A 12,360-nucleotide genomic window follows, 5' to 3' on the forward strand; every position below is an offset into this window, starting at 1 on the left:
TATTATAATTATTAAAGATCTCAGGTGAGGGGAAAAAGAAACTGGCATGTATCTCTGACTAAGCCCTGGAAAAGTCTTTTTGTCCATTCTTCTCAACACCATTAAAACTTAGGAGTTGGAAAGAGAAGAAAATGAGGAGGAAAAGAAAAAGAGATATGATGGAAGGGATAAAAATTATTTAAAGTATACTTTTTGTTTTATGCTTTTTTGAATACAGTTTTATCTTCACCCTTCCCTTGTCACCAACTCCCCCCACCCCATGCTCCGGAATTTCCGAAATGCATTTTATTAACCTCATATGTCACATCCCTGCTATAGCGCTGCTACTTTTGTTTCTTCCAAATGATGACAGGATGTCATCAAGAGTGGACACTACTAATTGTGTTAAGTCTATTCAGCTGACTGAATTTCTCTTTTATAAAATTAGCAGTACAAACTTCAATGTTGATTCTTTCTTTCTTTCTCTTTTTTTTTTTTTTTTTTTTGTTTTTAGAGACAGAGTCTCACTCTGTTGCCCAGGCTACAGTGCAGTGGCGGGATCACAACTCACTGCAGCCTCAAATTTTTGTGCTTATGTGATCTTCCTGCCTCAGCCTTCACACGGCACCACCACACCTGGCTTCAGTGTTGATTTTTTGCATCTTCTTTCCTATTGGAAATCATAGTGTTCAACTGCTACCTTTCTTTGGGCTACTTTTCAGTATTTCTTAAGGTGGAGGCTGTACCTGTGGACTGTTCTGCCTTTTCTATTTGCATTACCTTCTCTCGCTATTCTTGTTTTTCACTCATTATATTCTCTCTTTCACTTTAAATATCCCTTTTAAAGATTGCTGATTGAGACTGCTCCATAATATCTCATCTATGGGGGATAAATAATGATCCCTTGTTAGTGTTATGTTTCTACTTGTGGATTCTTCAAAGTTAGCTAAAAGAACTACAGAGGCTTGTTTCTGTCACTTTTGTAACCTGGTAAAGGAGTGTGGAAATGGCCAGAACGATCTCCTATCATTCAGAGTTCAATGCAGAGTGTCCTTGCTACATCCCTATTCTCTTCCTCTAAACTTCTCTGTAGTCTCAATATTTTTACTACTAATTCATAGATGATTGCCAAATAATGGAAAATTGCAATATTTAAGGTAGATCACATACATTTTAGAGCTCATTTAAGCCAGCATCTGTCTTTATATCGGTTTACAAAATGAGGCTGAAGTCTAGAAAGGTTATTGTAAGAATTGAACAGCTAGTCAGTGGCAGAATACAGAGTGAAGACAAGAGACAAGGTTTTCTGGCATGACATGCTTGAAATGAGAAAACACCCATTTTCAAATTCAGATCATGCAGCTCAAATGTGCCTGCCTGCAAAAGATCTCCAAAGAACTACCTGGATGCCAAAAAGTTTACCCTATTGTCCTCTTGGGTTTGTCTATATTATTTAAACAAGTTATGGCAGTATGGATATTTTGACAATATTGATTTTTTCAATCCATGAGCACAGGATGTTTTTCGATTTGTTTGTGTCCTCTATGATTTGTTTCATCAGTGTTTTGTAGTTCTCCTCGTAGAGATCTTTCACTTTCTTGGTTAAGTATATTCCTGGATGTTTTATTTTCTATGCAGCTATTGTAAATGGCATTGAGTTCTTGATTTGACTTTCAGCTTGACTGTAATTAGTGTATAGAAATGCTACTGATTTGTGTACATTAATTTTTTAACCTGAGACTTTACTGAATTTATTTATCAATCAATTTATTTAGGCATCTTTTGGAGGAATCTTTAGGATTTTCTAGATATAAGATCATATCATTGGCAAATAGGGATAGTTTGATCTCCTTTTTTCCAATTTGGATACCCTTTATGTCTTGCTGTTGCCTGATTGCTCTGGCTACTGGCTAGGGCTTCCAGTACTACACTGAATAGGAGTGGTGAGAGTGGGCATCCTTATCTTGTTCCAGTCTTAGGACAAATGCTTTCAACTTTTCCTCATTCAGTATGATGTCGGCTGTATGTTTGTCATGAATGTCTGCACTACCAAAAGTGATTTACAGATTCAATGCAATTCCCATCAAAATACCAATATCATTTTTCATAGAACTAGAAAAAACAACCCTAGATTTCATATAGAATTAAAAAAGAGCCTGAATAGCCAAAGCAATCCCAAGCAAAAAGAACAAATCTGGAGGCATCATATCACTGAACTTCAAATTATACTACAAGGCTATGGTAAACAAAACAGCATGATACTGGTATAAAGGTAAACACATAGATCAATGGAACAGCATAGAGAACCCAGAAATAAAACCACATAGCTACAACCAATTTTCAACAAAGCAGACAAAAACATACATTGGGGAAAGGATGCTGTACTCAATAAACGGTGATAGGAAAATTGGAGAGTCACATGCAAAAGAATGAAACTCTCTCTTACCATATACAAAAATTAACTCAATACAGATTAAATACTTAAATGTAAGACTTAAAACCATAAAAATTCTAGAATATAATGTACAAAAAACCCTTCTGGACATTGGTCTGGACATAGGCAAAGAATTTATGACTAAGACCCAAAGGCAAATATAGCAACAACAAAAATAAATAAATGAGACTTAATTAAACTAAAACATTTCTGTAGAAAAAAGGAAATAAATCAACAGGGTAATTAGCCTACCGAATGGAGAAAATATTCACAAACTGTACATCTGATAAACGACTAATATCGAGAAGCTACAAAGAATTCAAACAAATAAGCAAGAAAAAAATATCCCATCAAAAAATAGGCAAAAGACATGAACAGATTTTTTTTCAAAAGAAGATACTTAAATGGCCAAGAAACATAAAAAATGTTCAACATCACTAATTATCAGAGAAATGCAAATTAAAACCACAATGAGATACCACCTTACCCTTGTCAGAATGGCCATTATTAATAAGTCAAAAAACAACAGATGTTGGCACAGATGCAGTGAAAAGAGCATGCTTATACACTGTTGGTGGGAATGTAAATTAGTACAACCTTTATGGAAAACAGGATGGAGATTCCTCAAGACTAAAAGTAGACCTACCATTCGATCCTTTTACCCAAAGGAAAAGGAGTTATTATATCAAAAAGACACCTGTACCTGAATGTTAACCACAGCACAATTCACAATAGCAAAGATACGGAATCAACTTAAGTGCCCATCAACTGATAAGCGGATAAAGAAAATGTAGTGTGTGTGTGTATATAAGTATACGTACCATGGAGTACTAATCAGCCACAGAAAGAATGAAATAATGCCTTTTGCAGCAAATCAGATGGAAATGAAGACCATTATCCTAAGTGAAATATCTCAGAAATGGAAAACAAATACCACATGTTCTCACTTATAGGTGGAGCTAAACTATGGGTGTATATAGTCATAAAGTGGCAGAAAAAGACACTGCAAATTAAGAAAAGGGGAGGGAGGGAGGGAGGTGAGGGATAAAAAATTTCCTATCAGGTCCAATGTACACTGTTCTGGTGATGGGTGCACTAAAAGCCTCCTTCCCCTCTTCTTAATTTCCTAACCTGCTCTCTCCCTTTTAAATACTCACTGGCTTTCTAAACAACCAGTTGGAAATGGACCCCACAAAACTACTGGTCCTTTGGGAACTCCACTCCATACAGCACACATATTTAATATAAAACTTGCTGCTCCAGAATTGGTGTAAACAGGAAAGACATCTATTGTCATTTTCCTTTCCTCTGGTAATTCCCAAGTAAATGATTGAAAGCAAAGCACTATATACAAATATCCTGTGGTTCACTGTTTATTGTTACCAAACTAGCAAATTTCAATGAAAAGTTTGAAATGTTAAGGAAACAAAAAACTTTCCATAGCAAACTATCTTCCCTTTTTAAACAAAATAATTGTAAAATTGAAATTGCTGAGAGAGAAGGGACGTCAGTTATACTAGGGAAAGTGGCTTCTTCTTCACCAAAATAGGTCAATTAAAGTCCCTTTATTAAAACAGGCCTGTTCTTGTCCCCAAAACTAGTTGAGACAATGGCTCTATTATAATGTTATAAAATACAAATCAATGTTGTGCGATTGTGTTGATGTTTGAAGCTGATGTTTGAAGCTGTACTAAGATGAAGCTGGATATTCAATATCTCTATCATTTAATAAGTGTATAGTTTTCTTAACCTCTGATATTGATAAAAATGAGTATATATCCCAATTAGAAATAAAAATGAGGCTAAAGGGTGGTAAATGAATTTGTATAATTCTTCTACTTGATATAGCTTATTTAAACAAGAATGTCCTCCCTCTCCTGGTACCAGCCACATTGGTCATATGGTTTCCTTTTTAAATTTTATTCTTTCTTTCTCAAAACTATATTCCTATCTGGTCTTGCTGGTGTGATTTCAGGGTGGACTATGTAGGAAGATGATGTTCATGGTGATTCACACGTCTCCATGCTGATGTTTACAGATACATGTAAATCCTCAAATTAATTTTCAATATCTTATAAAAATGGCAATTAACTTGGATTTCTAGTCTAAATTCTAAGATAGTTCCTTCTGGAACAGTAATTGAGACGAGAAAATAAAAAAGACGAAAATAAGTAACATCTTGAGCCAAAAGCATTTATTTCTTTAAGATGACTAATAAACTATTTTTAAAATAAAACTTTCTAAATATGATGATTTAAGAATTATATCCATATCCCTCCAAGCTTCCTTGAGAGTTCTTTCAACCACAGATAGGATTTCCAGAGAAACTAAATGGGAAGCCCATATAATATCTCATACTTAAATACAAATCTAAGAATAACAAAATTATTTCTTGTGAAGAAAAAAGAATTTTAAGCATGTCTCTTTGACCAAAAGGGGAAAGTAAAAGTATTTTCAAACAATGAAATTTAAGTAGTCCCAGAAAGAATTATGAACATTTCAATTTTAACCACCCACTTCGACTCAAGTCCTTCCAATAAAAATCTCAACCTTTCTCCCAAAAGAAAAGATCTACAAAGGCTAATGGCAGAAGTTAATAAAATTAAATATGAATGCTGTTAATAGCTTAGTCATCTTCACTTAAATCTTGCTACTGAGATGATATTTTCTTCCACATGCTGCCCATTTTCACTTTCCAATTCCAGGAATTGTTCCAAAACCCCTATAGAGCCATGGTCAGTCTTCAGTTGTTTGCTGCTGCTTTTCATTCTTTCCTGCCAAAGAATATGTATGGAGCTAGGATAAAAGACTGCTGGAGTGATGCCCCTTTTAGCTTATGTCCTAATTATGATGACTCATTAGAGAATTTGACAACATGGTTCATTACCTGCTTGACTGAATCAAACAGTACATTCAGTGGCAATACTCCTGTATCATAATTCACCAGTTCTTCATAAATTGTTCAGATAATGAGCTAATTTCTGAGATATATAATTTCAAAGAAAAACAGAACACGAAAACACAAAACTCTCACTTGGTCATTGTATAATGTACTGGGTTAGTTCACCAGGCATTTTTAAGGTATTAGTGAAGCAGTATAGTTATATTTTTAAATATCTTTCTGCTCAAAGTATGTTTAGACATTTCAGAAGGGGAAACATCTTCTAAGAACTAGGTTGAGGGAAAAAAACTGCAGAACTACAAGATTTAGTTAGTCAAATCTAGTACATTATGTTTAAAAAAAAAAATCTTTCACACAAATGGTGAGTGTCAATGGTCACCAGTTTGGAGGCAGGCTTGCACAGACGGGGAGAAAGGAATCCACCATGTTTTTCTCTCCATCTTTTCTGTTTTTACCTGCAAGAGGAAAGATCAAGACTGAAGGGAGAGTGTGGATTCCCAGTTAGGGGCAGGAAGCCATGTACTTTGAGCATTTGCTATGTTTCCTTGATGGGTAAGTTGAAACAACGAACAAAGAAAGATACCTTCTCCTAGAGTCTACACTGAGGATAGGAGTACAAAAGATAGAAGGCTGAAGCGACAAGCTTTGGTCCAATCAAACCTCTTTACCCTGTAGACAGGGACTGACTTTATAAAAAACAAGAGTTCTGACTGGAGTGCCTCCTCCATAAAACAAAAAAGTAAAATAAATAAAACAAAAACAAAATGCACAGACCCTTTGTAAATTTCATTCCACATAGTACAAGTCTACCTACCAAAACATATGTTTATGCTTGAAGACTTCTAAGAAAAAAAAAATACTGAGCATAGATGTAAGCAATCATTCAAAAAAGTTCGTTAGTTGTTGGGGCTGGATTTTGTGAGAACTGTGTCTTGAGTTATATTTCACTTATTTCTTATATCTGTATATACATTCATAGCAAAAGAGAAGGTAATGAAGGAAAATATTTGTAAAAAGTTGCCATGGGCAGTGCATGAACTGTAACTGTTCATATTCTCTTTCATAAATATGGAATTTGAGGCTTACACTGATTAACTGCCTAGCTTAAGACCACAGGTTATTAAGTAGGTAAAGTGGATTTCTAATCTGTTTACCTAATGCCAAAGGCCCTAGCCTTTCCATCACACCATGTAGATCTTTTAACAATTGTATGTGTATATTAGTATAGCCATATTATTATAGAAAATTGTGTAACTAACAGGGTGATCATCCACCTCTTTCTCCTACCCATAACTAAGGACAGTTTGATTATCAGAATTATGTCACTTTATAGCTACTACTGTCCCCTAGTGATGGTTATTTAAATAGAAGAAATGGTATCCAGGAAAACTTGTCTCTGCTGACTGCTTATTACAAATTCAGTCTTTATGGTAAATAGTAAAAAAGGTCACAAAACTCCTTTGACATTTTAAGCATATGAAATTTTAAGTCCTTTTGATGAGAACTGAAATTGAAAGTTTTAGATATTAATATGTTAGGGAAATTTCCATGCATACTAGGGGAATTTCTGTGCTGATTCTGCTTAAAACCACAAAGCAGCTAAAGTAGACACTGACACCTGTCAGCCTTGCAAGCTAAAACCGCAAAACAGTTGAGTGAAGCTGCAAGCCTGTCGCAACTGTACTGTTTGTTATAAACCTATCATAACTATACTATTTGTTATAAGCCTATCATAATTATACTGCTTGTAAGAATTATCGTTTATTGGATAACTTTTAAATCTTTTTGCTAATTTGTTAATCATTTATCCTTGTGTGTGATTTGTTAAGAGTAACCCCCCCAAAAAAAGTATAAAACCTGACAAAAACCCGGAAGAGGTGCTCAGATTTTGGGAGGCTTGACCTTGGTCTGGGCCGCCAGCAATAAAACTTTCTGACCCTCCAACTCTCTGCGTGCCGCTTGGTTATTCCCCTGGGACCGGTCACTGACACTTGCCGTAACCAATATACATTTTTTTCTTTTAAATGAAGTTTTGGTAGTTTTTGCTGTATTACCAAAGTTTGCTTATCTGTGATTTGAGAATTTAAGTCCAGATAGAGGGGGCTGTACACTCACATGGGGGAGCCTCCCTAAACCCCTCCAGGGTGGGGTGCCATTTCCTTGGATTAGTTGCTGTATCTACCAGCCTCTGCAGGAAGATATCTAATCGTGCTCCTCCAAGCAGTTTAAACCCTACACATCAAGGGGAGCTGACATATTCCTATCAGTAACAGTCCCTTGCTTTTAGAGGAATTCTCAGGAATACGTGAAAGGGGGTGAAGCTCCCCTTGTTGAGAGCCGCCTCGACTGTAGAGAGCAGGTGCTCAGGAATGTGCTCTTCAGTGGGACAGACCCTAAACTATTCAGTGACACTTACACAAGAGACCTCTACACTCTGGTGTATCACAAGGAATTTGCTACTAATGATATGGAGAATTCACAACATTTTGCATTATTTTTTCCTAAAGATAAAATGGATTCAAAATTATCCCTAGAATACACTAACTCTCACTCACTTGTCTCCCAATGCACTTTCATATGAAGGTGTTGGCGCTCCAGGAGTGCCCGGGGCAATACGCATGAACCTCAGCCACCTTCCTCATTATTCTCACGTCTGCAGAGTGACCATTACTGATGGCTATGGTTGAGCAAATAAAAATTAAAATGTGTTTACATTTTAGGGAAAAAAAGAATTTTTGGATTTATGCCAGAATTGGCAATCAATTATGAAAGTATATTGTGAAGTTAAACATAATGGAAAAGTGTAGTGGCAGAGAAAAGATTGAGAATGACTCCCTACTCTACTGGGCTAATGAGATGTCCTAACTCAGGGTCCACTGCAGAACACTTCAACATTTCTTTCTTTCTCTTTGAGTGTGTTTCATTTAATTCCAGTAGTGATGACTGGAGTTAGAAGGGCTATGGGATAGGAATTCAAGGGCACTAAAATTTCCTCCCTATAGATTTATAAACTGACCGTAGTTTAGAGGATAAAAGTTTTTTTCTGAGTTTCCTTCATTCTCATTTACTTAGATGCAAACAATTTTGTGACCTGCTCGTATTCCCAGGGGCTGGACTGGTGACAGAGGCTGGTGGTGTTGGGAAGCCCATTCTTGAGATTTGAAAAGGCAGGCTCAACAAAAATTACAACTGATAAAACTTTGCTTGAAAGGGATTTCAATTTCACATCGTTAAGTCTTTGCTTGGTTATTTTTTCAGTAATGGAGCTAAGGTGTTTCTGTCTTGTTTTATTTAATAAACTGAACTGAAATGATAAGAGAAGATAATAATGAAATTCTAATTTTAAATAGCCTAAAATTTTACTCTCTAATTTAATTTGGAATTATCAATGACTCAGAGTATTTGGGGAAACTATCTAATTTGATACACTAAGTCATGTACCAACAGTGATAGAGATGTACAATAAAAAATTACATGGTCTGATTTTTGTATTTGGGGAAGTTAAAGATTAGGGAGAAAAAAGCAAGTTCAAGTCGCTGAATTTGGAGCACTAATATCTGGCCATGTTCTGGCTTTATAATTGATAGCAAAAAAATATTTTTTCTCTTTTTTAAACTTCCTTTGCCTATGAAATGAAAATAATAGTACATTATTGCACTACCACCTCACAACAATTTTATAGAATGACATGGTAATTTTATATGAAAGTCCTATAGATATATACATTACAATCAAGACATTTAACCATTCTGAATGAACTATTTTTAACTGTATGAGTTATATGCTTTTAAAAACAGGAAAACACACATCAAAATTTCATTTGCCTATATTTAGGCCAAAGAGCACATTACAAAAATCAAGCTTTAAAGCCATCTACCATAATTTATTTACTGTTTTTGTTATTGTAATTATAACTGTATAAAGTTAGCTAGCTGAAAAAAACATATTTTAAATTACTATAGTTGCCCCCTTGTCATTAGGGCAGCCATAAATATATCATAGGCAAAAATAAAACTGCAAAATCTGCATCAGTGACTTTCTATAGAATAAATATTTCTTGCCAAAAAAGAAAAAGGCCTGCACTTTCGTTTTTTTCTTTTTTGTTTTTAAATTTCAGAATATTACAGGGGTACAAATGTTTTGGTTACATGGATCACTTTTATACTGCTTGAGTCAAAGTTGTAAGTTCGTCCATCACCCAGATAGCGTACATTGTAACTGTTAGGTATGACTTCACCTATCCCCTCCTTCTCCCTCTCACCTGCACAATTTCCGTTGAGTTTTACTTCTGTATGTACACATGAGTGCCGATTAGTTAGTTCCAATTTAATAGTGAGTACCTGTGGTGTTCGTTTTTCCATTCTTGCAATACTTCACATAGCAGAATGGTCTTTGGTTCCATCCAGATTGTTGCAAAAGGTATTAATTCATTTTTTATGGCTGAGTAGTTCTCCATGATATACATATATCACATTTCATTAATCCACTCATGAATTGATAGACACTTGGGTTGATTCCACATCTTTGTAATTGTGAATTGTGCTGCAACAAATATTCTTGTGCAAGTGTCTCCTTGATAAAATGAGTTTTTTTCCTTTGGGTAAATACCCAGTAGGGGAATTGCTGGATCAAATGGTAGGCCTACTTTTAGTTCTTTGAGGAATTTCCATACTATTTTCCATAGAGGTTATACTAGTTTGCAGTCCCATCAACATTGTATAAGTGTTCCTTTCTCTCCACATCCATGCCGGCATCTATTGTTTTGGGAATTTTTGATAAAAGCCATTCTCACTGGGGTTAGGTAATATCTCATGGTGGTTTTGATTTGCATTTCTCTGATGATTTTTTTTTTACATGTCTATTGCCCATTGGTCTACCTTCTTTTGAAAAGCTTCTGTTCATGTCTTTCGCCCACTTTAAGGGTTTTTTTTTTATTTTTTTCTTGCCTATTTGCTTGAGTTCTTTGTAGATTCTAGTTATCAATTCTTTATCGGATGTATAACATGCAGATATTTTCTCCCATTCTGTAGGTTGTCTATTTGCTCTGTTGACTGTTTCCTTACCTGTGCAGAAGCTTTTTAATTTAATCAAGTACCATTTATTTATTTTTGTTGTTGCTGTGATTGTCCTTGGGGTCTTCTTCATAAATTCTTGGCCTAGGCTGACATCTAGAAGACTTTTTCCAATATTTTCTTCTAGAATTCTTATGGTTCTATGTCTTACATTTAAATCTGTTATCCATCTTGTATTAATTTTCGTGAGAGATGATAGATATGGATTCTGTTTGTATCTTCTATAGGTGGCTATCCAATTTTCCCAGCACCATTTATTGAATAGGGATTCTTTTTCCCAGTGTATATTGCTGATTACCTTGTCAAAGATCAGATAGCAATATGTGGATGGTTTTATATCTGGGTTCTCTGTTTTTGTTCCATTGGTCTATGTCTCTATTTTTGTGCAAGTACCATGCTGTTTTGGTTACTATAGCTTTGTAGTATAGCTTAAAGTCTGGCAAAGTGATCCCTCCAGATTTGTTCCTTTTGCTTATGGTTGCTTTGGCTATTCAGGCCTTTTCTGGTTCCAAACAAAACACAGAATTATTTTTTTGTAGATCTGCAGAAAATTATGTTGCTATTTTGATGGGGATTGCATTGAATCTGTAAATCACTTTGGGTAGTGTGGACATTTTAACAATGTTGATTCTGCTGATCGATGAGCATGATATGTCTTTCCATTTCTTTACATCATCTTCAATTTCCTTCCTCAGTGATTCGTAGTTCTCTTGGTGGAGGAATTTTACCTCCTTGGTTAAATATATTCCTAGGTATTTTATTTTCTTTGTAGCTATTATGAAAGGCATTGAGTTTCTGATTTGATTCTCAACTTGACTGTTGTTGGTATATAGGAATGCTACTAATTTGTGTACCTTGATTTTGTAACCTGAGACTTCGCTGAATTTATTTATCAATTCCAGGAGTCTCCTGGTGGAATCCTTGGGGTTTTCGAGATATAAGATCATCTCATCAGCAGAGAGTGATAGTTTGACCTCCTCTTTCCCTATTTGGATATCCTTAATTTCCTTCTTTTCCCTGATTGCTCTGGCTTGCACTTCCAGCACTATGTTGAATAGAAGTGGTGGCAGTGGGCATCCTTGTCTTGTTCTAGTTCAAGTAGGAATGCTTTCAACTTTTCCCCATTCAGTATGATGTTGGTTGTGGGTTTATCATATGTGGCTTTTATAATACTAGAAAACGTTGAGGAAATGGACAAATTCCTGGAAACACACAACCTTCCAAGGCTCAATCAGGAGGAAATAGAACTCCTGAACAGACCAATTATAAGCAATGAAATTGAAGCAGCAATAAAAAAATCTTCCAACAAAAATAATTCCTAGACCAGATGGTTTCACAACTGAATTTTATTAGACCTACAAAGAGAATTGGTACCCATACTGCAGAAATTATTTCACAACATCGAGAAGGAAGGAGTCCTCCCAATTCATTCTACAAAGCTAGTATCACCTTGATAACAAAGCCAGGAAAAGACACAACAACAAAAACTCTATAGATCAATATTCCTTATGAATACAGATGCAAAAATCCTCAGTAAAATTCTAAAAAATCAAATTCAGCAGCACATCAAAAAGTAATCTGCTATGAGCAAGTGGGCTTTAATCCAGGGATGCAAAGATGGTTCAACATACATAAATCCATAAAGGTGATTCACCACATAAACAGAGGCAAAAACGAAGATCATATGATCATCTCAATAGATACAGAAAAAGTATTCAACAAAATTAGCACCCTTTATGATAAAAACTCATTTTTCCACATTGATTATTTTATTTTATTGAATATATCTGAATTAGTGTTTAGCAATATTGTGTTACAACAATGAGCTGGGTGTCTTATCTGAAGTCAGACTGCCTAGATTCAAATCTTGTTCTTCCACTTAGTAGCAGTATGTCCTTGGGCAAGTAATTTAGCCTTATTGGATTCAATTAATTGTGTCTTGTAAATAATGTCTTTAACAACTGCTATATATT

The 12,360-nt window shown here is 35.2% G+C and overlaps 1 protein-coding gene across 3 annotated transcripts in view; it reads right to left on the reverse strand.

Annotated features, from left to right (window-relative positions):
- CNTN1 (contactin 1) overlaps nt 1-12,360 on the reverse strand; it is a 311,761-nt gene that overhangs the window by 112,291 nt on the left and 187,110 nt on the right. Inside the window, exon 16 of one of the 3 annotated variants that reach the window (XM_012638404.1) lies at nt 4,783-5,770. The exons of the other annotated variants lie outside the window; for them this stretch is intronic. Coding sequence (XP_012493858.1) covers nt 5,691-5,770 — 80 coding nt within the window. The 3' untranslated portion in view covers nt 4,783-5,690. Of the gene's footprint in view, nt 1-4,782; nt 5,771-12,360 lie in introns of those variants that run through there. 3 annotated transcript variants of the gene reach the window in all.

The sequence above is a fragment of the Propithecus coquereli genome, unplaced genomic scaffold, assembly GCF_000956105.1.
Source record: "Propithecus coquereli isolate 6110/MARCELLA unplaced genomic scaffold, Pcoq_1.0 Scaffold13, whole genome shotgun sequence".
NCBI lineage: Eukaryota > Metazoa > Chordata > Mammalia > Primates > Indriidae > Propithecus > Propithecus coquereli.